The sequence below is a fragment of the Bemisia tabaci genome, chromosome 7 (assembly GCF_918797505.1).
Source record: "Bemisia tabaci chromosome 7, PGI_BMITA_v3".
In the NCBI taxonomy this organism is placed as follows: domain Eukaryota; kingdom Metazoa; phylum Arthropoda; class Insecta; order Hemiptera; family Aleyrodidae; genus Bemisia; species Bemisia tabaci.
Window position 1 is genome coordinate 26,882,830 of NC_092799.1, and position 26,258 is coordinate 26,909,087.

General features: G+C 40.6%; 1 protein-coding gene across 3 annotated transcripts in view; it reads left to right on the top strand.

Moving 5' to 3' along the window:
* Nucleotides 1-26,258, top strand: part of LOC109041789 (pseudouridylate synthase RPUSD2) — a 335,027-nt gene that overhangs the window by 30,439 nt on the left and 278,330 nt on the right. The window contains exon 2 of one of the 3 annotated variants that reach the window (XM_019058219.2): nt 11,298-11,796. The exons of the other annotated variants lie outside the window; for them this stretch is intronic. Coding sequence (XP_018913764.1) covers nt 11,596-11,796 — 201 coding nt within the window. The 5' untranslated portion in view covers nt 11,298-11,595. The remainder of the gene's footprint in view (nt 1-11,297; nt 11,797-26,258) is intronic. 3 annotated transcript variants of the gene reach the window in all.

A 26,258-nucleotide genomic window follows, 5' to 3' on the forward strand; every position in this document is an offset into this window, starting at 1 on the left:
AGAGAGGGAACGGTGACAGGGGGTTGATCAAAGATTACAAAAAACGTCCGATTTTTGCAAATCATTATTCCCGTTTTCGACGTCCAAAGGTCGCGTTGTCTCAACTCTCTCTAAGGAGGGACTGTAGTATTGATTAGAGCTCCTTTAAGATTCCTAGATTTCGGATTTGGAAGTTTTTGAACGCCTTCATCGACCATGTTCGAAGTAAGTAATTCCAATTCCTTCAGACGTCATCCCGGTCAGAAAATGCAAAACGGGACATTAATCAATGCAGAGTCGGGCAAGAGGGAGCCCCTCAAAAATCAACGGGGGGGGGGGAAGTCGGAGATCGGGCCGAAACCCCCATCGGCTCCTCGAACTCCGGTCTTAAAAAGGCGTAGGACGCAGGGGGCTAGGCGCGACGCCCCACGCCCCGGCGCAGAGTGGATCGAGACAATGGAAGAGGTCGGACAAACTTCGGAAACTTTAAAATCTTATAACTCCGTTTATACAAAACTTTGAGGTTTCATAGGTGGCACCACTGGTTTCTTTGTGAAATTTACTTCTGAAAGCACCTCTAGAAATTTAAAGTGTGACGGAATAAACATCAATATTTTCAGTTTTAGTCAAAAATTTTACAGGGTGTCTAGCATCAGGAAAAACCGGAAAATATCAGGAATTATGGCCGATCAGGAAAAAATTAGGAAAATTTGAAAAATCGGACGTTTTATTAGAAATTTTTCTTACGCAATTCTCCTCAACGGAGAAAGTCTTATTGCTTTTTGCCTTCCGTGCCAGGAGTCGAAAAAAATCAGGAAAATATCAGGAATTTTCAAAATGAAAAAATCAGGAATTTTGTATAAAATATCAGGAAACATCAGGAAAATATCAGGATTTTCCAAAATTAAAAAATACTAGACACCCTGTTTTATGTCCGACCTTTGTGATTTACTGTGCGGCGCCCCCCCCCCCCCCACGCCGCGCGCCCGCGCCATCAATCAGCCGCGGCGGGCGAGAAAAAAGGACGACGCCCGGCGAGCAGCGCTGTCTGTCACCGTGACTAATTTCCAGGGGCGCGAAAAACAGACGGGCTCCCCGACTCGATCCGAAGGGAGCAGCGAGGCAGAATTAGTGTTTACCCGCTCGGTATTACTTTCATGAAGAATCCTCGCGGTACTCGCCCGGTCTTGATTACTAACTCCCTCGTCCTCCCCCGCCCCCCGCCCACGGCTTTGACGTCGGGCCTAATTCAATTCCGCCGATACGGCGACGGGCTTTTTCAAAGCGATCGTTTTTGACGTTCGGCTTTTGCAGATTTGCGCGCGCGCTCAATCCGCGGGACAAACAGGATTACTGCCCGTCGTGCTCGGGAAAAACAGCCTATGGACGTTCGGACCCTGCCAAATTTCCTCTGATAGACCGGAGACACTATATAGGATGATCCAAAAGTCTTGCACCACTAGCACCAGGCCACCAGGCACCCTTCCAACATTAGAACAAATTGAGATAGAGACTTGAAATTTTGTGAGTGCTCCTAGGTCAAAGGAGACGACCTCTAACCCCCAAAATTTTGAGGGGATCAGTCTGGAAAGGGGCAAGAACCCTAAGGGTTGTAGGGATGGTGCACCATCCCTACAACCCTTACATGCGGGACTTTTGGATCACTCTGTAGTTTAGAGGCCCAGTTCCAACAATCAAAGCAAATTAATTAGTTGAGGCTAAAGTTGAATTCGGAAGTGAACACTTTTTTTTGCTCAATGACAATTGGTGAACAACTTGTCGTGCAAAAAACCCAATAAAATACGCATAATGATGACTGATGGAATTTCGAAGCGAGATATTTGTTCTCGCGAGTTTGTTTTCAAATTAGTCTAGGGTTGCTGAATCATTCTATCTACCTTTGGCGTTGGGCTAATTGTCATTGTCTTCAGGTCAGCCCTCTGGCAGTGAAGCTCTGAGGGTGAAAATGTCTTGAAAAGTCAGGGAAGCCCTGGGAAAATGAAGGCTTTCCGCCCAGCCCTGTAAAGTCAAGGAATTTTGCTGCAAAACCTTGAAAGTTTTTCTTCCGTCAAAAGTTTCATTTTTTTTAAACTTCAAAACCTTTCGCCCCTCTTATTTTTGTGAAAACAATTTTCCACACCAAGAAAAACATCGAGAAGCCTGAAAATTTTACGTTCAAAAACCTGAAAAGTCAGGAAGTTGCCGCGTAGTGTAAGAAAACTTACCACTATGAAGAGGGAACGAGTGCAACCTAACCTAGTTTTCCTTTTGGTGACCCCACCGAAGAAAAAAAAGAGAACTCATGAGTTATTGCTCCCACCCCTTCCTCACTTCATCCAGACTCGCGTGTGCATGTAAATGCTGCGAGCGCTGGCTCAAAGGGCTTTCCGATTTTTCGTTCGAATGAAAAGCTTTTTCATCAAAGGGAAGGGTCAGTGTGAATGGGGGAAAACTCGGGACGAAGCGCGCGGAATTTAATCTTGTTGCAATACGCGAGTTGTCTTTCTGATAGGGAAAGTATCGTGCTGTTACCCGTGTAGTTTTCCCATTGACATAGATCGGGGTAATGGCATGATCCACGTACGGCTAAGATGATCTCAGAGCTGAGGTACCTGGCAAACAGGAAGAAAACAGGGTAAACTTTTTTGTCCGCAAGTATCATGGAACGCACATAATTTTGTTAAAAGTTATCATCTCTTGCGTTTTTTCTTCTTCTTCTTCCACGAACGCTAGGGCAAAGCCCTGCACTGAAAAAAAATTCTCGGCGTTTTTACCACGGTCCGTTGTTACCTTTACCATCTCACCTTTTTTACCAATTATTGGTAATTTTACCAAGACAGACTGGTAAGCTTACCTAAAAACCGGTGTTTTTTCCGTTTTTTCAGGTAAGAATACCACTTTTTTTGGTAATCAATTCCCGGTAGCTTTACCATTTTGTCTCGGTAATTCTACCACAGTCGATAAAAAACATTGGCATTTTTACCAAGGTCCAGTAAAATTACCGAGGAAGTTCAATAATTTTACCGAGATTTCTCGGTAAAATTACCAATTCCATAAATGGTAAGTTTATACCAAGAAAAAACTGGGATCAAATAGAACCCTGAATTCTTGGTAATTTTACCCTTTTCTTAGTAAATACACCGAGAGTTTTTTTCAGTGTGTTTGCCAGGTCATCCCATACCGAGCACAATCAATTATAAAATAATATAAATCTAAAAATCTGAAAATCGTTTAGGAAAGGACTCGTCAAATCAATAAAAACATCATAAAATCTTCCATCATCCTCAGAGGAAGAGAGTCAGCTTTGTGCCCATCTCTTAAGCGGTCGTCCAGGTTGCGTTTTTTAGTTTTTTATTCTCAAAAGTGTTGATTCTTTTTTGTTGCAGTCGATAAAACTAAAAACCCGGTTTAGATAGAATGCGCGGGGCCGTATTATCAAAATATCTCAATATTTTCTAGCGTAATATTTTTTGTGAAAGTATTGAACGATTATCAATAAAATATTATTAAAATTAGTGCATCGATAACAGCATTCAAAGAGAAATTAAGTGTCAGTTAAATCATACGTAAATACTGACAGGAAAGGTAGTACTAAAATAACAAATGAGAGGGGAAAAAAAACACTAATAAGTGGCCCGAATACTGTACGTAACAAGGCGGAGAAGTTTTTCGACACCCCTATGAGGTATCTATTGTCTACCGAATATAGGAAATTTTGAACACGCGGATTCGAAGGAATTTCTCCAAGAAGGAAGAGTCAATAATCCCCGGGGTTCTGCAAAGGTTTGTCAAAGCTCCTCCGAAACGACATGGGTTGACATAGCTGCCGTTTCTGTAGCAATAACCGCGGACGTATATAAGACTCCTATTTGAGTTACGTTGTTTTTCCCGAGGAGGACAGATAGTTTGACACAGTTTGATGAGTCCCGAACGTCTCCTCGTCCACGGTGGAAACTCTGTCGAAGAATCGGCGGGGGCGAGGGAAGTTAATTAATTAAACTTGAAAGCCCGTTATAACTTCAAAATAATTATAGCTTTAACTCGGGGAGAGAAAGCGGGATTTTTCCGACTCCTTCGTATATTTGATTGCAGCTCTTTCTTAGCAAACAAAACTTTTATGAGATTAGAGAGGTCGTCACGCGAGTGCGATGGAACTAAAAAAGATTCCCCAGATAAGCTCCAGAGCCACGATACTCGGTGCAAATACGTGCTCTCTCTAAATTACTTTCCTCCCGTTCTTTTTTACATGTCAATTAATATATTTTCCTTGGATCCTTGGACTGTCATCAAAAGTATGGGGTCGCACAGCGTTAGCATACTACCGGGCTTCGTCGCATGTCCGTGTCATATCAACGGATATAGCCGCGTTGTTTTATGTCGTTCTATCCCTCTTAAAAAATCCCTTATAATGTCTGTCTTTAAGCCCCTCCTCCCCCTCCCCCATGTTCTATCCTCTACTGGGTGAATGGAGGCTCTACATGTATCATCGTGTCCGAGTTAATATCGAATATTCGATATCCCTGAGGAATATTCTCCAGTTAATACTTCCTGGACGAGACTTTTTGTTAAGTCAACCGGGAATCTCTTTAAAGTGATAAGACGCCCTCTTAAAATTACAGAAATTCTGTTCGAAACAATGAAATTTCCTGGTGGCCCAAAGGCAAATTCTCAATGGAAAAAATTATTAATTAGAATTTCTACATACCCAACAGAATTTTTCGCCGTTTCGGTATCAAGTTGTCTAATGTTGAAAGAATTAAAAGAGGCAACATATTTTTTTGAAACTTATAAGAGCAGTGCGTAATGCAAAAGGCCGCACGGTGGATAGAGTCATTTAGAGAGGTCGGACACGAAAAAGTTTTCTGCAACTTTTCTATAACTGCAAATTTTGTTGTTTACATATATTTCGTCAAATTTTAAATTTTTAGGGGTGCCTAAAGAAGAAAATTTCATGAGGAAACCAACAGAGCCACTTTCATAACCTCAAAGTTTTTTATGAACGGAGTTATAAGCTTTTGAAGTTTCAAATTTTGTCCGACCTCTCCTATTGGCCTGGTCCACTGTGCGCCAGAGGCGCGAAGCTCTCCCAATGGTGGGACCGTGGAGCGGTCAGTGACTGTAGCCCCGTGGTCGTGGTACAAGGGACAGCCGCGCGGAAAACAATTATGGCGAGGATCAGCTGGCCAAAGTAATCGCCACGATACTTAAAGTTTATGATAATCCTGCAATCCCCGTGTTTTTTTATCTTTACTTTCCTTAAAATGTACTTGTTAATTTAGCGATGCCCGAATAGGTGCGAACAGTCGGGGGATTGCAGAACATTTCGAGTGACAAGTAATCAATTCTGGACGCGGGCGCAGAAACCCTATCTTCTGGCTAAGTTATACTAGTTAGTCGATTATGCATTCAACTGGGGAGGGCTAATGAAACATTTGCGATTCCGTCAATCAACAAGAGCAATCCATTAAATTTATTGCAAGAAAAACACGGGAATCGATAAGAACATCGAACTACACAACTTTACTCACAGTCTCAGAATAATCAAGTGTCTCCCCCTTCCCCCCCCTCTCTCTCTCTTCCTCGTTTACTTCAAAGGAATGGTTTGCGCTTTTTCTCTTGGGAGGACAGGTGCCCGCGGGGAGGTATTTTTACCAGGACTGAATTTCACGCAGAATCTTAAGTGCACAAAACGATTTTTGCGCGGCAAATTTTAATTTTTAGTACTGACAAACTAAGACTTCGGTTCCGTTTTGAAATTACATTGCGTAGTGAAGATAGTATCCATGCTCCAGAGTTAGGCTCCCTTCTATTTCATTGGGATGAATCAATTATTAAATCGAATTTACTGTAATTTTATTGTGAGCATGAAATTACCTGGCTGATGATTCTGATGTATCACAGCGGTATTTGTGTATTTAAATTACGGTAATCTTATTAAAAATAATTCTTCTTTTTAGGTATTTTTCGGCAAAAATAGAAAGAGACCCAACCTCTGAGACGTAATAAATTTTTATAACATGCTAAGGTTTCTAGGGCCAAAACCATGTTTTCATTTAAAAAGAATTCACGCCGGGTTTTTCGTCTTCCAATCAGTTTTTTTCTTCTTCTAACGTGAAGTTTATTAAAATTACAATATTCAATAAGTTAGGACCTAGAATTGACCTATTTTTGTAGCTGAATAGTCTCGGTCACGGACAGTATTGTTATCACAGAAAAATGCAGACAAGTCTCCGAAGAATCCTGACAGTAATTTCCTTCGTTTCGATTTATGGATAAGGCGAACTGAGTATTTAATCACAATCTTGAAAGATCGATATCCATGTCGTTGTTTCATTGTTGTGGGTATGGCATTTGATTGAATCGTGATTTTTTCCGAACAATTCTGCATCTTTTGTTTTTCCTGTCTAATGCCGTTCAATACTCAATACTCTATGTGTCTGTTACCGCCTGCTTTGAAGCACTAATGTTTTCAATGATTCAACATCCATTAAGAACCGTCAAGATACGTAGAATCAATTCAATGACGTTGAAATAATCAGGAGTACGATCTTTGCCTCACCGAAGAAATGCGCACACCGACACTTTATTGTAATTTAGCTGCCAGTACGTTGTTTTTCTCATAATTAATTCTGAGCTCATTTCGAAAGTGATTACTTTTGAATTCTGAGATTTTAAAACAAGTTTTGACCCCGAATGACCTCTCATTTAATAAAAAATTGTAAATTTACCCTAAAACCCATGATCGGTGATTTTTTTTTTGTATCGTGAAACATTTTGCCTCTTTTAGAGACGACGAGAAAATTGTCGAATTGAAAATCTGGGCCAAATCAATTCAATTTCGAAAGTAAACCCTTTGGCAATTTTGCAAGTTGCCAACATTGTTTTTCCTCTATTTGAATCCATTGAAAATATCGATTTTAGGTGAGGCAAGCTGTCTCCGATTTCGAATCGATTGTTTACATATATTTTAATGGAAGGAAAACAGTGTTGCCAATTTTCGAGAGCCGCCTTATTAACAATTTATCAAATGTTAGGAAGCCTAGCCACTAGCATAAATATACCGCGTTTAACAGAAAGGGACCAAGCCACATCAGCTATTGCCAAATTTAATTTTTCACCAGAGAACGTTTCTGTGGATTCCTTTGAAAATTTTAAGGAATTTGCTTCGTACCATGTAGAAAATCCGCTAAAATTTGCACGAAAATCCGCACAACCGTTTTCATGTAAACAATTGAATTGCTAAATTAAATTTGGCAATAGCTGATTTGGCTTGGTTACTTTCTATTTAACGCGGTCCAAATTACACTGGATTTTGTTGCAAATTTGTTTGTTTTTCCAAGAATTTCGACAAAATTATTTAGTAAACTATTGCATGCTCCCTTTACCTCCCCTCGCAGAACTGCATTTGTTCACTCGGTACCGTAAAATAGTAGACCTCAAAGTTGACCGTTCACTTAAACCGTTGGACTCAAAATGTTTCTTTTTTGACGAAATATTTCATTTTTAACGGGGTCCGCGCCCCTGAGACAGATTTCTCTGCCTGCGGAGCCAAACTTTTTGCCGGTCCATCAAAATTTTGGACCCGCCCCCCGGCCCCTCCTCCCGAGCGGTGAAGCCGCGGCTCTAATTTTTAATGTACAATAAATCACATTTTGGCCAGTGAAACAAAGACGCCAACTTGAAAGAAGAACCAGTTATTTTTATCCCTGTGCATTCTGGCGAGGTGGAGGGAGGGGGGAGCGCTCTTCCTCACCTCTCCGCGTATTGTCCAAGTTTAGCATCTCCTCCCTCCCCCTTCGTTTAACCGCAGCTTTATCTCTGTCACGGTCCCCATCTTCCCTCTTTCCTCCCCTCTTTCCTCCCTCTTTCCTCCATTCTGGCCTTTCGAAAATTATCTGCAAACTTGTCCTTATTAAAATACACGTTCGGAGCTTGAGCTTTCGCTAACCCCATTTCTCTCCCCTCCCCCTCACCCTCCCTCTCTCTATTCTAGTTGATCACTTAGAATATTGATAGGAAGAAAAATTGCATACGCTGAAGAATAAGGTACGGGCTAGAATATTGATAGGAAGAAAAATTGCATACGCCGAAGAAAAAGGTACGGGCTAGAATATTGATAGGAAGAAAAATTGCGTACACTGAGGAAAAAGATACGGGTTATATAGATATACCGTCCGTTCCGGGCTCTGAGGTCGAAGGTTCCGGATGCTGGAGCCGTAGCTTCGACTGCTCCGGGTGCTACGCCCGGAACTTTCGGCCTCTGAGCCCGGAACGCGGACGGTATTGGGAGGAAAATATTTATTATAAGTTTTCCAGAAAATTCACGTTTTATGAAGGAAATTTAGCAACGCCTGTAGGTTCATTCGACGCATTTCCTTAGGACGGCAGAATTCTGAGAATTGGAAAGTTCGGAAGTCTAAGGAAAGTCGAAGAATGTTTGAATCCGTTCTATAGTTCAATGGCGAGGCATGAATGATCGATTAGCGATTTTTCCCCATTTGAAGCTATGGTTAGGAATCGATTATTGAGGCGTTCTTTGAAAATACCTTGTTCATGGATTCTTTTCCATAGCTTTTAATGATAGATCAATCGAGGGGTTTGGAGGACAAGGCGCATATGTGCAGTTTTGCTATTTCGAGAAATCCGTATTTGAAGTTTCGAAATCACATGAATCCTCATGGCAGAAAGAAGGTTGAAACTGATTTTTATGATGCGTAAAAATTGAAATTTGTCAGCAAATTTTTCACAGAATATGCATTAACAATAGTTCAACTTGATATCATTAATATCTCATTTTTTTAAAAACTGCACTAATGTGCCTTGTCCTCTGAGCTCCCAATCGCAATATCGCAAAGCGCGCCATGTCACCGGCTCACCGCTATAGTTTCGTTCTGTGAAAGGAAAACAAAAGTTGCGAGGGAGTGAGACATCGTGAAATGCAGTGAGGCTGATTGAGGTTAAATTCGTCCCCTTGACAGGAACCCCGATTTCAGGACCTAATTGAAGCGAAAGCCACGGAGCTTGAGCGTGTATTCTTATCTCACTCTAGGAGCGACAACTCGTCGGATTTCGACTTAACAAGAGTGAACTTTCCGTGTCCCTGTTGTCACGTCCTATTTACGAACGTCGAATCGCGAGACAGTGTTTAGGGAATGCTATGACAATATTTTGACATCAAAGCCGATGCAGCCACTAGGATAAGCATCCGTCTGTCGGTGAATCTCTCTCCGCCCAGCTCCTACCGGGCCGGTTAGCGGCCGCTTTGTGATTTATTTTGAGCGCCCTGCGCTGTATTTCAGAACCTCGAAATAATTCCTCGTTGCACGCTTTAATAAGGTGTCACTTGCTCCCCACTTTGTTTTTATTGTACTCAAAATTTAAGCTATCATCCCATTTGTCTCGCGAATGCCGCCCGTTTTCCGGCTATTTTCGAAGTGTTTATGCCCCCCCGCCGATCCCTGAAAATCCGTGCTGCCCTGCTTACATCACATCTCCCAATTTGACGGATTTATGCAAAAACAGCCTATTCGCAATGGGAATCATACGCGGGTGAACTTCTTTTTCAATCGAAGCTTCAGTCTGTAACGGTGGTTTTTACGACCAGATGCGTAATGGACGAATGCCCCTACGAAGAGGCGTCGATTGTTTATCAACATGTCTCATTTTTGAACTGTCATCAGGTTTATGAGGAGTGTAAGCACTAAAATACGCATTTTGGCCGTTCGTTTGAACCCAGTCAATTCAGTAGTGAGGCGTGAATGCTCGATTATCGATATTTATCCATTTGAAGCTATGGGAAAGAATCGATTATTAAGGTGTTCGTTGCGAACACCCTTGCTAATCGATCCTTTTCCTTCAGGTTTAAATGGTAGATTAATCGATTTATCGCAAAACACGCCACGCCACTGCGAGACAATATTCTTGTTGATCCTCGTGTTTTCAGAGTCGCCGTAAACAGCGAGTGTCTCTCCTCTTAAGTCATTCTTGTACTTTTCCATCAATCAATAACGTTAAAAGTCATAAAATCGACAGGCTTGGATTGACTCATCGTCTTGGCGAACAGCATCAGTAGTGGCGCGTGGGCTGAAAATTTAGGGGAAGGGGCCGATCTTTGGAGAAACGAGAAAGAAGGCTCTTCTCTAGAAAAATGTTGAAAATTAGGTCCCTTGAGAACGCAGTTTTGTTTGTTTTCATGGTGAAATACATACACCTTCTTCTACTTTTGTTTTTGGGGGTCAATCCCAACAATGAGAATTAATCGACGTATGTCAATTTTCTGTGGTGTAACATCAATACTGCCATGCTAAGGAAGAACGCCGTATGAATATTCGAGAGTTGCCAAATTTCCCCGGTTAAATCATGTATCTTTGACGAAATCTATGTATGTTTTTCCTCAAAATTTTCAGATGTTTTAGATTAAATTTCGTGCAAAATAGTCTCAACAATTGGAAAAAAATATTTATTTCCCCAATAAATTCGTATCTTATCAGAGGAAAGGCAACGCCTGGAGGTTCATACTTTGTTTTTCCTTAGCATAGCAGAATAGCGTCCATTATAGGACCTCCCCATCGAAGGAGCTGTTTCAGGAACGACTGTGATCCCGGTCCTGAATCTGATCCAGCCAAATATAAGCAAGTTGTCAAGATCGCAAGTTGAAAAGGAAATAAAATGAGGAAGGATTAAAATAATTTTCTACCTTGTTCGTTCAGCGAATTCTGTGTATAGTTTGATGACAGATTGGACCGTTTGTGTCAAGGGAAAAAATAAACAAATGAATAAATCAACGAGACATAGGAGGAGAGAGAAAGAGAGAGAGGGTACAACAAAACGTAGTTCCACATAAATCTTCCTCTGCTTTGCAATGATCGCGCCTCAAAATCCATTTGTCAGTTCATAACTTACGGTCTTTCCAGATCCCTACCTACCCCAATGTCATGTGTATTTCTTCACTCACATTAGTTTTCAATTTTAAATTTTTGAACGGAGGGTTTGTGTCCGAAGCAGCGGAGGTCAAACTTGTGATTCTGGTGGTAATGAACCTCGTCGTAACATATTCGACTCCCTTGACTTCGGGGCCTCTCAAGTATCGCCTAAGGCATTTTGGCCACCTCATTGACCAACTCCTCCCCCCGCCTCCCTAGGGTACCCGAAAAAATGCGGGGAAAAAAGCTGAGCTATCAGCCGACTTTACAAATATAATATGCAATAATTGCTACTAAGGCCATGCTTTAATACTGCCACTGATACTGCTTTAATACCGTTACTTTTTCTTACTGTGTACTCAACTGCTCACTGATCTGTTTTTCTTTGGCTTTCAGGAAATCACTGGTTTACCCCCGGGAACTGCACAACTGGAGGCGGCGAAAAGCCCGAAAAGCGTTCTAGTGTGATCAGGATCTGTGATAATATTGAAAGATAGTCGTGGTAGTGATCCTCGACGACAGCCAATCGGAACCGACAGTGGAGTGTGCATGTGTTGAAATTGAGTGTTTGGAGGGCGATCCTGTGGAGTCGCTTGCGGATAAGTGACGTATCCGTAGCGTAGTGGCGTATCCGTATCCGTATCCGTATCGGGGCATGGGATATTAGTGCGTGTTGGAATAGTTGTATGGCAGAATGCATCATCCGGGGTCAGGGCCCGCCTGGGGGACGATGATGCTGCCCTGGGTGCCCCTCCCGTTGCCGCACACGGCCTACGCCTTGCCGCCCCACCCGGCCACGCTCCTCGCCCCCGCACCGCCGCCCCTCACCTTCGTCGCCGCCACCCCCGCACCGCAACTCCCGCCGCAGCACCACCAGATTCGACTCATTAGAAAGGTAAAAATCATCCCCTCCCACAATTGAAACAGTGAGAACGGAAACACACTAACTCGAAAAAGTAAAATTAATCAAGACGCACACAAAATTGAACACAAGGTGGAGAAGTTAATCTAAGAAAAATATGTTTAGTGCCAGAAAGCAAGTACTTAAGGACACTTTATAAGTCCAAGTTGGAACAGAAATACTAACTTCAATGACCTTCATAAAAATTGCCCATCTTAAATGAAAATTGAGCATTTTTGAGTAACGGAGTTGGTGTTTTTTCGTTCTCACTGATTCGATTTAATTTTCACTCTGTCTTAAGCCGTTTCCATGCAGTAAAAAACAACGCCGAATGGGACCTCATTTGTAATATTTATTGTCAATTTTGATGTTCAAGATAGTTTTGAATGTCCGGAGTTGAAACTACGGACGCAAACGGGAAGACCACCAAATACACGAAAATAAGTTGACCAGAGGGGAATATTCACACCGACAGTCGACGTATTTTCGTCCAGTTGGTGATTTTTCCGTGTGTGTCAAGAGTTTTTAACGTGCCCATATTCAGCGCGATCTCGCGTTTTTTTTTTTTTTTTTTTTTTTCTTTATGCGATTTTTTCAGGTTTTTACTACAGTCATAAGAGTATCGATTTGTATTTTCAGGAAGATCCGGCGCAGCAGATCTATAATATATTATCCCTGGGCTAAAACTACATTGTATTATATTGATTTTATTTGCTAAAAAACTAAAATTGCTGTTCTAAAACTAAACAATACTATAAAACTTTTCAACCTGTTTGTAAATTCAGACAGCATTTCGCAGCGAGGAATTACTTCCGCCGCAACGCTTTTAAGCTTGTTTATTGTGGTGCAAATATTCATGAATATTGCTTTCTAGTAATTGAAGCGTTGGGTGTAAAAAAGGAATTTCTTGGTTGCATTGTCTCACAATCTCCACTAAATTTGTCGTAACTTTTACCGGATATTCTTTATGCCTTTACAATGCTGGAAACGTAAAATTTCAGAAAATTCACCCAACAGTTTCCTCTCCAAAACGAAAATTAGCACTGAAGATTCTGAAACACCACAAGCTCCACAACCGAGAAATCGACGGTGAAACTACCAAACCACGTATCTCGTTTGCGGTGTTTAAAAATCTACGCTCGCATTTTATTTTTTTGAAGGAAACCAAATCAATATCATTCCTTGAAATTTTCACAGAATTTTCTCCGCAGGAAGAGAAAAAATCACAGAAATTTTCAAGACTGGACGTTAAGTAGTTTTTCATTTAAAAAATAAAGTATGACAGGAAGTCTGCGACGTCGCAAACCGAGATACGTGGTTTGGTAGTTTCACCGTCGAAATGTCCTTTCTGCACCCAACGCCTCAATCATTTTAAACGTATTTCAAATAAATTTTAAAAAAAAAGAACATTCTCAACATGACAACAATGGCTCGAGCCGCGACTGTGATCCAGCCGCGTAACGGAGCTTACATCATTAAGTTAGAGGAGACATGGACGTATGTCTGCCAAACGTAACTACGCGCATTAAGACATGAGCCCTGAGACTCGTAAAAATATGTGCATAACAGGGCTCACGTCACAGTGCACATAGTTCCGTTTGGCAGAAATACGTCTCATGCGGTAGCGTGAAAATGAGAGCGCGAAAAAATTCTCGTAAAAAGCGCGCGATTATGCACTTGGAAGGTACATCTCCATAATATGTTGCTCGGCGGAGAGGAGTGTTTTGGCGCCGATACTCCAATGTGTTTCCCCGAGCGCACTGTCTATAATAATGGTGATAAATGGTTACAAGTTTGTGTTAATTTTAAGCATCAAAATGTTCATCCCTCATTAATTTCCCGGCTGTCACGTGGAATGCTACTCAGAACGTTCCCTTTCCTATCGCTCGGAAGCAATCCGTCGGGACACGGACGGTCCTTTCGCCGCGCCGTAACGTCTGCCGTACTCAGGACGAACGCCGTATGAACCCTCAGATGTTCCCAATTTTCCCTTGATAAATACGCATTTTCCAGATTTTTGTGATCAATTTTTTTTTTCTTTTTTTTTTTTTTTTCAAATTATTCCGAGAATTTCATTCGTAATTTGATCTGAAGTATCTGAAAGTTCGCGCTGTAACGTCTGCCGTACTCAGGACGAACGCCGTTTAACCTTCAGACGTTGCCAAATTTCCCTTGATAAATACGCATTTTCCAGATTTTTGTGATCAGTCTTTTTTAAAAAAAATATTCAGAGAATTTTATTAGTGGTTTGATCTGATATCTCTGAAAATTTCAAGGGAAAATGTTCATAGGTTTCCTAACGAATAAATATTTTTCCTGGCGAGATTTGACAGTGTTCAAATGGTCTTAGGATGTTTTTCTTCAACACGGCAGACGTAGTGTTCTCGTGATTTTGACGGCGCCCTTACGAATTTCGCTATGCCATCCTCTCGCAGGTGAAAAAGTGCAAATGATGTAGTTCGGCACTGTATGAAGTAAATACTCCACTCTACACTTGAGTGAGCACAATCGAAAATTCAGGTGCTCAGTTTTTCCTTGTTTTTCTCGCTCTGATGATAAAAATAATGGCTTGTTAGTACATCGCAGTTTCGGCGGGTAACTTCTTTGTAGTATGAATGAAGAAAGAAAGCGGGGCTATCTGAAATTAGAGAGAGCGAATAAAAAATGAAAACAAATACAAATTAAAAAAAATTGGGACATGAATAAGAATATGTTATTGAGAAGAACGCCGTGTAACCATTCAAATGTTGCCAAACTTCCTCCGGTAAAAATGATTTATTTTGAAGAAATACAATGAATATTTTACCTTAAAATTTACAGGTATAGATTCGCTGTTCTTCAGACGAAAGAACTAAAGTAAATTTTGAGATTGTTGAACTGACTCAAATAATTTAATTATTTACAAGAATCGGGCCGCAACGTCTGAGCAAAGTTTTCTGATTTTTTTATGAAATTAGCGAAATTATCATATGGAAGTTCCCAACAATTTCCTGGAAAATTAAAGTTTCCGAACGGAATAAATTCCGCAACGTTAAAGTATATTTATGTGTTTTTTGTCCGGTGAACTACGGATTAAGGTGCACATTAAATTAACTGATAATTTTAATTGATGAAATTCAGTATTCGTCGAGAAAATCAGCAGTATGAGGGTAAAGTTCGGTGTTACGAACCGTCATAAAGCCTGTCATATCAGCCATATCGTTTGCTTAATGTGCACGAACCTTCGATTCGAACTAAATGAAGAACAACTTAATCGGTCAAAAAACATAGTTGAATAACAACTTAATCCGGAGAAAACTAAACCCGAAAATCCTGATAAATTTCTAACTAAATCTGATTGTAGAAAAGTTCGGTTACGTGAACCAAGTTAAGCGGAAGATGGTACCATGGTGTCTAGGTCGCAACTTGTTTTCTTAGTGTATTTCATCAAAAACGACTAGGACATTTTTCGAAAGTTCATTTCCTGGAAATTCCAATATTCCGCTTGTTCAGGAAAGTTTTCAATAGAGACCCGTCTTGGTTGCCATGCGACAAGGGAACGGGAGAGACGGTGGTTTCCTTGGAAAATTGCATTAGCTCTCAATTGGTCAATACAGGAAGCGATCAAACGATGAGGACTTTCAAAGTTTCTAAGAAACGAGAGACAATGCAACTTTTCAACGTTTCGAACGACTTACTCGCAATTCCGAAGAGAGCGTTTTGTAATTCTTGCGCCGTGATTGTGAGCACATTCCACGATAAGAGAGAAATGCGGCAGTGTCAACAAGAATTGGCATTGCTTGCATTTTTCAATTACTTTCCTCTTATACTCTGCAGATGGACGTCGATGGACCGCAAGACATGGTACGAAATGAAGTGTCACAATGTATGTTTCTCTATCGAAATTTAAGGTAGTATATACGATGCACGCATCAAAAATTGTCCGTTTCAACTAATTTTAGTTTACAAACAGCAGATTTTGTCTTTGTTATTTCACACTACCTGCTTAAAAAAAAACCGGAGTCTACTTGAGTCAAATTGAGCACTAAACCAATATTTTGGTATATTTTATTATGGAAGAATTTTCCTGTGTATTAACTTTTGTTTACAAATGTTTCTAAAGAGGAAGAATTGTATGTGAAATTAAGCTGTAGTTTTTTGCCTAACGCAGTGGATGACTTCATAGCCTAATTTCACATGTGATTGTTGTAGTTCTTTTCTGTAAACGGGAAGTTTAAATTTATAGTATTCATAATGTGGTCTAAAAATGATAATTTTTCACCTACGAGTTATTTTCGAAAATTTTCTATAGGTTCAACGTCTTTTGCGTGTAATTTTGATGAGGAAAGAGTCTTTTACAGGTGTAACTTTCATATTTTTTCATAGTCCATTTGCAGAAGGATAGATTATCGATTGACATGTACGTATTATTCCAAAACAGTTTTTTTTCCCTTTTGTACTCTGAAAATTTTAGGGAGAATATTTCTCCTTAATATTTTCTGAGCTTCAGACGATTAATTCTGCGAGTCCTTACGAATAAGCTCAGCTGCAATCATACTAAACTCACATATCAACCTATATTCTGCGTGATGTGAGCTAGCTAGAGCTCCCTCCAATTTGTTTGACAGTCCACGTCCATGTTAATCACAGAGAGCGAATGAACAAGTGGGTTTTTAATTCAACTACTCTCCCCTCATCCTTGCTATTGCGGTTTCAATCAAAGTGAGCTTTTGAACTTTTCAAAAGTTACCAGCCCCCTACAATCCTCTATTACATGAAGATCCGATTACGAAATGGGGGATGTCCAAAAAAGAGACGCGATGTCAAATGAATGTGGCAGAAAGTCAGTCATTTTCAATCGAACCTCCTGATCTCTATTCCAGGTATCTTCTAGTTATTAATCTGTTTCTAATCACCAACCATCTTATCACCTTTCAACCATCTTAGGCCTCAGCCATAGGCAGAAATGCAAGAGTGGCGTGGCGTGCTTTGCGATATATCGATTGATCGGCCATTTAAACCTATGGAAAAGTATCGATAAACAGGGTGTTCGCAGCGAACACCTTAATAATCGATTATTTACGACAGCTTCCAATGGGGAAATATCGATAGATCGCAAAGCACGCCACGCCACTGAAATGCAAGTAAATGACGGCCGTGGCACGCATAACTGATGACTCAAATTTAAAAATGCGGAAATTTTTTAATTACATCGACGGATCCAGCAAATTGGCAACATTGTTTCTTCTTAGTTTAAACCTATGGAAATATATCGATCCATGGAGGGGCCAGGTGCTCCGACAAGAATCGATTATTTACCATAGGTTTAAACAAAGGCAATCCAGTGTTTCCAAATTGCTTGATCCGCCTCTGTTTAATTAGCGTGTACCACTCTGAATTTTATTGATACGACATTTTAGACGCGCATATATTCAATCTTGGAACCAAAATAGTCAAATTGCAACATGCAATCGTAATATTTGCAACGATTTTTTTTCACCCTACCTGTTAACTGTTACAAGGTGGGAAACCAGTGCAGCGAGTGACAGCCGGCAAAATTTAGCAACAGTGCTCCTCTCATCAAATTATGGCACCATTTTTCTGTATCCAACGTGCCTGTATGGTGTCTAGTGCTCCTATGCTCTCTGTAAAGGCACTCAACAACTTGAATTTGTCATTATGTATAAGAGCGGATGCGCATTCCACTCTGCACGCGTTAGTATCGTCAATGGTGTGGCGTACTTTGCGATATATCGATTGATCTACCATTCAAACCCGTGGAAAAGGATCGATTAACAGGATGTTCGCGGCGAATACCTTATTAATCGATTCTTTACTACAACTTCAAATGGGGAAATATCGATTACGATCATTCGCGCCCTCGCCATTGATAATAGTTCCCTTCTTACCATTTTCGCTGAAATTAGAGACATAGATTATGCGGGTTTTCCGTCGCGCTCGTGTGGCAATTTCGTACAAAATGTCGGAATAAAGGAAAAAGTAAAAGCGCATTAGAAGGAGAAGGAAAGAGGAATAAAAAAAAATCAACCGATCAATAAGAATTGGTCTCAAGCAGCGATGAAGTTTATGCCATTTTAGGTTCAATGTTCCGATGCTCGGCACCTCAATTAATTTATTCAGAACTGACCTTATACATGCGATTACTCGATAAATTAGGACCAAGGATAGGCGGCTGGGTAGAAAACAAAGTCACTCCTCCTGCTGGCGAATTATTTCATATGAGAGCATCTTCGGGCCTGGACACGTACAGATAATGAGCTGCGAAATCGATCTGCTACGTCCACTTATCCTGCTGCGTTGAGGAAAAACGCCGTATGAGCCTTCAGGCGTTGCCAAATTTTCCCTGGCAAATCACTAATTTTTAGTAAAATTTTTGAATATTTGTCTGCCAATTTCTCGGATAATTTTGTTTGTAATTTGATCTAAAACTTCTGAAAATTTCAAGGAAAAATATTCATAATGTTCCTAAAGTAAACATTTTATTGAAGGAAATTTGGCAACTCTCGAATGTTCTTACGGTGTTCTTCCTTAGCACGGCAGCATTGTTCGTCGTGCTACGGAGTTGGCGAGTAAATCTTGCATGAACGCTGACTTTCTCAATCAGCAACCAATATGAGGGGGAAAAGTTGACTTTTTAGTCGAGGTATAGGACGGTACTTTCAACAATTCAATAATTTTATCTCAAAGTGAGAAGACCTACAAGTACACTTAGAAATACTTTTGCAGAATATCACGTTTCAAGTCGATATATAACCACTGTCCATCTTACAGATCTTGTAAATGAAGTCAGATCTTGAAAACTGTTTTATTCAGGTATTAAATTAGACAAGAGAATTAAAAATTCAATAATCCAAATTTGAGGCCAATAGCTATAGTTTAACTTACCAATAGGATTTCACCCACAGCACTATATGGAGAAAGAAAAGTAATTAGTGTTGCGCCAAACTACATATTGTCTTTGAGACAAAATTGTGCTCAAATGAGCTTTGTTCCTCTGAATTGAGATTTTCAGTTTTATACTGATTGTAAGCTCTAACGCAGGTTGAAAAAATTACTAACTTTCTATCTGACAGTACTTTGGTCGGAGCACTCGCTTCTCTTGTTTTTCCATGTTGCGCGTAGGTTTCTGGTATCATGAGATTATTTTTCTTTCCCGTGTTTATCAGATGAAGAGTAAAACGTGTAAAACGTAAAAATCCGCCCGTTCGCTAGTCAAGACAAACGTTTAATAACCCGTTTTTGGCGATTTAAAATTCATATTTAAACATACCGGGCGCAGTTAGCCCACGGAATGTACTTTTTCGTTGCCCCTGAACGTTAGCAGGATATCCCGTCTCTCCCCGCTCCCTTTTTTAACGGTAGCGCAAAGCTCCCCGTTTTTTTAATAAAATAATTCAAATGACTGTTTCACCCTCGCTTGGAACAAACCACATCGCTGGAAATGAAGTTTTCCGTTCCCAAATGGAAATGCGTTGCCGTGAGTTAGTGACGTGTTGCTGGTTGTAGTGGTGTCACGGCGCGGCGCGGCGTCGTATCGCTCAGTGGGCCTCAACCCCTATTTCCTCCCCCCTTTTTTTTCTCTCTTTTTTTTCTGACCGGATAGGTTGAAAATGAAATCGCTTTTTTCAAGGTTCTCACTCTTGAGCTCACACGATGTAGTTCGTAGTTCATTGGGCGCGATTTTTTTAGAAGTAAATACCAAGTTCGGCTGTAATGTGAAGGAGTATCCCAAAATGTCGAACTGTATGATGCTTCTAGTACGGAGGAGCTACTGTTAAAAATCCTGGAGTTCATTTCGCTACCACTTCTAGTTAATATTATTCCAAATCAACGTCACACTGGAAAAAAAAAACATATTGGATCTAGAGTAGAGTCCTTACTCTTGAAAACATTGACAAGAAAATGGACTATTGATTCAATTAGATCTAAGCGTAAATCAAGAACCAAGCCCCTTAATTTGATCGGATTTCCTTTTGATTTAAGCTTACATCTGATTGAATCAAGAGTCCATTTTCTTGTCAATATTTTCAAGAGTCTGGACTCCAGATCCAATGTGTTTTTTTTCCAGTGTAGTTAAGATAACATGTAATCCAAAAGCCGTTTTTATCGTCTTTCCTTACTTCCTTGTCTGTAAGAGGAGATTTTCATGGTCACTTCTGATGAATCTTGAGCGAAAAACGTTGAAACTTTGGGAATAGATTCAATCAAGGGATTAGAATTATCTTCTTCTACAAAATTGAAAAATACAGAGGAAAATTTTTTGTGGGTTTGAAACAGTTTGTATTGGGTGCGTACCCACCCCAAATCTAAAATTATCGAAGTTTTTCTTCCGTATTTTTTAGTTTTAGCAACAGAACAGTATTGTCAGCCTTTGCAAGGATCTATTCCCTAGATTGAACTGTCGAGTTTTACTCTAGATACGTTGAAATTGTTCATTTTATGGTGCTAACTATGTGCATGATCTCTTTAAACCTCCTTTTATCACAATGTAAGTCATAACTAAGCCTCCCAAAGAAATCATCTTTTCAAAAATCAAGTATGAATACGGTTCTGAGTACTTACGCCCGATTGATATCCAAAATGGTCGCATTTAAATCAAAAGGAAGTATATTCATTGTGACATGAGCCCTGTTATGCATGTACTCCGATGTATCTCAAGGCTCATGTTAGGATGAATATAGTTCCTTTTGATCTAAATACGTCCATATCACGATCCACTGTGCGTCGAATAAGCAGCGCGGCGTGCAGGGGGCCATTTTAATGTAATAAACTCGATTGCTTGACTTGTCTCTGCCCGCGGCTGTGGAATAAATTGATTAATATTTAATTTCGCCGTTATTAATGAAATGTCATCCATCAATACGGCTTCATAAGTCGGGCTACGTGAACTTGCTCGAGACTCTTTTCAAGAAAATTACTCGCAGTCCTGTTTACCCGTTTACGTCTCCACGCTTTACACAGTCGGACGGAAGTTGTAAAGGAGACTAAAAACTACTGTGAAATGGTTCGAAATGTTTACCTCTCGCTCAGCGCCCACAAACCGTCGCTGATTGGGGAAAAAAATTAGGTTTCAACGACCGAATTTCTGCACAAAGTTCTCAGCCCGTGTAATCCTAGCTTTTTAATCTTTTACGATTAAATCGGACTTCAGCTCTGACAATTGGACTTCATTTTGCAATTCAGAACTATAATTTCTGGTCAATTTGTGAAGCAAACTTATGTGCATAGAATGAAGAAACTTACAGAACGTACATGTTCCTAAACTGAGCCTGAAATTGAGTTTCAAACTGCAAAATGTACTGAAAGTATGTGTATGTATGAGCCGCTTTTATGGCGCGCTTGGGCGCTCTGCGACGCCTATTCTCCACAGGAATCTGTCATGGTAGAGATCCTCCGGAAGCTGGCATCTCTGGAGAGATGTACTGAAAGTCCAATTGATATTATTGATAAACGCGATGAGTCTTATTGTCAGTAATGTTAACACATCTGGGCAGGGCCGGATTTACCTACTTGCCGCCCCCTTCTCATTCGTTTTGAAACAGCAATGAAAACCATCAAATGAACGTGCCAGCGGGGGAGGGGTGCATAAGACGCGTTTACTGGTGTTGAACAAATTTTTGGAAAAGCCCTGTCAACACCACTAGTAAAAGTTCACGGAACATTGCACGAAAGTTAAGTTTCGTAAATCTATCTCTGTGTGGACAAGACCTTCCATTCATTAGAAATGAACGAAAAAATTATGAAAGAACAAACATAAATGTGGATTAATGATTTTAACTTCCGCCGCCGCACCTCGCAGACCGCACTGTTTGACGCAATGCGTGAAGTATTCACGCTGTCTTGTAGGCGCTGTGCGTCTCGCGCTGACCGCACTGTGTTTGATGCAATGCGTGAAGTATTCGTGCAGTCTTGTAAGCGCTAATATGTGTTACATGCCGACCGCCGCGCCGAGGGCTTCTCCTTTTCATCTCAAGTCCTCGTCATCATTTCTCTTTAAGTCGCGCCGTTCTAAGCCAAATTGCGTGTTTGGTTTCTCTCGTAACTCGACTTATTGAGGGTGCTGTCTCTTGTATCACTAAGAGACGAACAAATTAGAAATTACTATACTGTCAGGAAATGAGAGATTTTGTCGCCTTTTTTCGTTTGTAATTTTGTTTGTATAAATCCGATTTTTTTTTATACCTACACTTTTAAAAATTGCAAATTTTTGCCGCCCCTTAGATTTGCCGCCATGGGCCGCGGCCCATGTGGCCACCCCCTTAATCCGGCCCTGCATCTGGGTCACATGAACCGAAGTGGATCGCGTTAAGCAGAAAGGAACCAAGCCACATCAGCTGTTGCCAAATTTAACGGGACAAATTAATTTTTTACAAGAGGACGTTTGTGCGGATTATTTTAAAAATGTGAAGGTAATTGCTTCGTACTACATATTGTATGTAAAAAATTCACTGCTTGCACAATAATCCGCACAACTGTTTTTCTGTAAAACATTAAATTACCCAGTTGCCGACATCGGTTGGTCCAGTGGTTAGCGCAACTGATCACAGACCTAGATGTCCCGGGTTCGAATCCCGACCTCGGTGGCAAGATTTGATGGTCTCAGATCTTGTCTCCGTGGAGTGGCATGGATGTTTCTCTTCGTTTCTTCCTTTGTACTTCCGTTTCTACTGTTGTTGTAATCTTCCCATCATTTAGCGGTGGCTGTTTGTCTACACGACTAAGGCCAATGAACTATACCTAGAGTGCGCAAGCTCTCAAAAAAAAAAAAAAAAAAAAAAAAAAAAAAAAAAAAAAAAAAAAAAAAAAAAAAAAAAAATTACCCAGTTAAATTTGGCAAAATCTGATGTAGCTTGGTTCCTTTCTGCTTAACGTGGTCCAGTTACGATTCCCATAACCGAAAACATCGTCAACCCGGGCCAAAAATGTTGATACTACTTTTTAATCGAATATTTTTTTTATTTGTTACACGGACTTTCCGTGAGTGTTGGTCGGTTGAAAACTCTCCGTTTTTTCCGTCACTTTTCCATGACGTCACGAAGGGCCGTCACTATTCTTTATCGGCTGTTACTCACGCTTGGGACGTCCGCTTGGAACGCGTGGAGCGACATCGTTCAAATGGCGAATAAAACTACCTACCTCGCATGAAGCAAGCTGTAAACACAGGCCGAAAAAGAGGAAATTCACGCCACTGCCGCTCTTCCGATATTAAATTTTTAAAGCTTCATAGCAACCTATCCCTACGTCTCAGTGCTGTCGGATCGAACGAACATCATTGTATTGCCAAAGCTTCTCCTTTAAAACCTTATCGATATCAGTTATGAATATGTAAGAGTCATCATTTACGCCGGAAGGAACACTGGAAAAAAAAAAGAAAGAAAAAAAAAACACATTAGATCTTGAGCCTAGACTCTTGAAAACATTGACAAGAAAAAATACTCCTGATTCAATCAGATTTAAGCCTTAATCAAAAGGAAATCCGCTCAAATTAAGAGGCTTGGTTCTTGATTTAAGCAAAAATCAGATTGAATCAAGAGTATTTTTTCTTGTCGAAGGTTTTAAGAGTCTCGACTCTAGATCCAATGTGTTTTTTCCAGTGAATTTAAACGCGCGCGTACATTTTTAACCTTAATTTACCAATAATCTGGAGAATATTTTGCAATAACCACGTCTCAAGTGTCGTAAAACATCAATGGGACGAAAAGAAGGATAATATAAACATGCAGGAGCAATGGACTCGGATCAAAATTCGGTTACTCCTCAAGAGTCAACACCCCGGAGATACCTCAGCTCGCGACCACCGTTCATACTGCCGTCCTCAGCAAAATCACACTGGAAAAAAGAAACACATTGGATCTAGAGTCCAGACTCTTGAAAACATTGACAAAAAAAAAAAAAAAAAATACTCTTGACTCAATCAGATTCTTGCTTAAATTAAAAGGAAATCCGCTCAAATTAAGAGGCTTGGTTCTTGATTTAAGCAAAAATCCGATTGAATCAAGAGTATTTTTTCTTGTCAACGTTTTCAAGAGTCTGGACTCTGGATCCAATGTGTTTTTTTTTCCAGTGCACCGTAAATCCACTCTAGATTTTTCCAGATTTTCACCAAAAAACCAACGACCATTTTTATCTTTTAGTTTCAAAATATCTGAGGATTCTGGGATTTCAACTCTCCACAACTTTCAAACTCCACCGAGGATTCGATCCACAAAATAAAGCATCCTAGTGATCAGGTTTTCTCGTAAAAGAACAGTATGTGCGGAGGGAAAATTCAAAAAGTTGATTGGAGTTGCGGCGGTTTTGCTGTGGACGGCAGCAAATTAGACACTCGCATCGTTAGATTATTCATAAGACACATCTTTGTTTTCGACATAGCCGTCCAATCAGTGTTAGAAACTCACAGGCGCCAACGCGCCAAATCCGCCTAAAAATTCGGTCATGGCGCTTAAAAAAAAAAGCCTTTGCGCCATCGTGGCCCCTAGAAATTGCCCCCTAAAGATCTGGATTTTCATAGGAAGTCACATAAAGAAAGAAAAACAAATTTATTTGAATTAAAAAAAACTCGGAATTTTCAGCACTACAAGTGAAAGCTTTTTCTATTCTTCACGATTTCTTCTTAGTGATTTTTTTGTCTTCCCCAAGTTACAGCTACTTAACATTTCTGTTACGAAAATATCTTACGTCTAACTTTTTACTAAATGCGCCGTAATATTATAGGCAAAAAGTCAATTTAGCCCCTAAAAAATCTTCAATGGCGCCTAAAAATCGGGCTTGATGCGCCACATGGCTCTAAAACTCAAAGGTGAGTTTCGAACTCTGCGTCCAATGATATAGCGTATCTTAGTCCTGCCTTGTGCATGATACATAATTGAACAAATCTGTGTGCATAGTTTCCAGCGGAAAAATCGGAAAAAGTCGTTGTTGGAAATCCGTGCGGTGCGGCAATGATGTGGCGGGTCGGGCGGCTCGCACGCAGATGACGTGCGTAACACGTTGGAGGATGTTAATTCGTGATTTTCCGCAGTCGGCGACGGTATTTTTAGTCTTTGTTCTATCACCCCGGGCCCCAGAGCGATTTGTCCACGTGTTCTCATAATTCGCTCGCATTTTGAGGAAGTGAATCCGAGAACCCGCTCTCACCTAGTCGAATCGGTCCTAGCCAAAACTGAACGTTGGAACATGTCTAAAATCCGATGAGCTACCAGAACACACGGGGTTTCAACGGGCCTAGACAACCGAAAATTCTTAGAAAATAGGTCAGTTGCGCTGGTCTTATAATCGTGTTTTTATGCTTGATTCCTATAGATCAGCTAAAAATAATAAGATTTGTCCAAATCGCAACTTTCTACGTTCATTATTAACCAAGACATTAAATATTATCCAAGATATAGCGCTTTGAAAAATGTGCTTTAATGACGTCATCCACCGCCATAGTGATGACAGCCTCGGTTTCTCTCTCCTTGCTTTCATCCGAGTTACACGTTGAGAAACAGTGCAAACTTATGTTTTCGTGATTGATGAAATCAAGGTGGAAGAAACCAAGGATGTCACTCCCACAGTGGATAAGGTCAAAAACCCGACTTTTCAAAGGACGATATCTCTGTTAATATTGAACGTAGAAAGTTGCTGTTTGGACCGATCTTATTACTTTTAGCTAAACACGATTCCATTACCAGCGCAATTGACCCATTCTATCAGGCGAGGGAATTTTTTCATTTTCATAGTTCTTGGCGTGAAAATTGTGGATGTGAAGTCAGGGGATTTCGATGATTTTGGCGGTCCAGACCATAAAAAAGCCAGGGAATTGTTTTTCTTTCGACTTCGTAAAGACACTTATACAGTCAGGACTGTCGGAGTTCCGGAAAACCTTGAAAGTTGGGGACAATCTGGGATTTTACGGCAACCTGGAAAAGTCAGGGAAAGTTCGAGAATTTTGCGAGCAGTGCCTTTCACAGAAATCAGTGTCATTGAAAGGAAGAATATCCGAGTTGAATTGTTGAAATATTGTCCGAATATTAGAGTCAGTGAAAGCAAGAAAAGTTCAGAAAACTCAGGAAATTGGAAAATGAAGAAATTCGAGGAACCCTGTAAGTCATTCCTACGGAACGCATAGTCCATCTGGAGTTTGACTTTTTAGGCCCCAGCTGTTGGCATCTAACGATTCCGTTAAGAATGGCGCGAATCATTATTGAGAATTCGCGAAACGAGCGCGGTTGCAGATAGGTCGTCGTAATCGTCGCGTCGCATTGGTCACTGCGTCGCGTGCCGTGTTCACGTGCAATGCTCCTTCGCAAGGCTCTTGCCGGATCGTTTCTTTCACTTATCGTCGGTTTCATCAAATCAAGTTTTGCAAAGGAAAGGAACCAGCCCGCGGCGTGTGCTGCCACTTTTCCGTGCCTTATTATATTCCCAGAGCACACGGAAAGAAACACTTTTATTGCAAGGACTGGATTTGAATC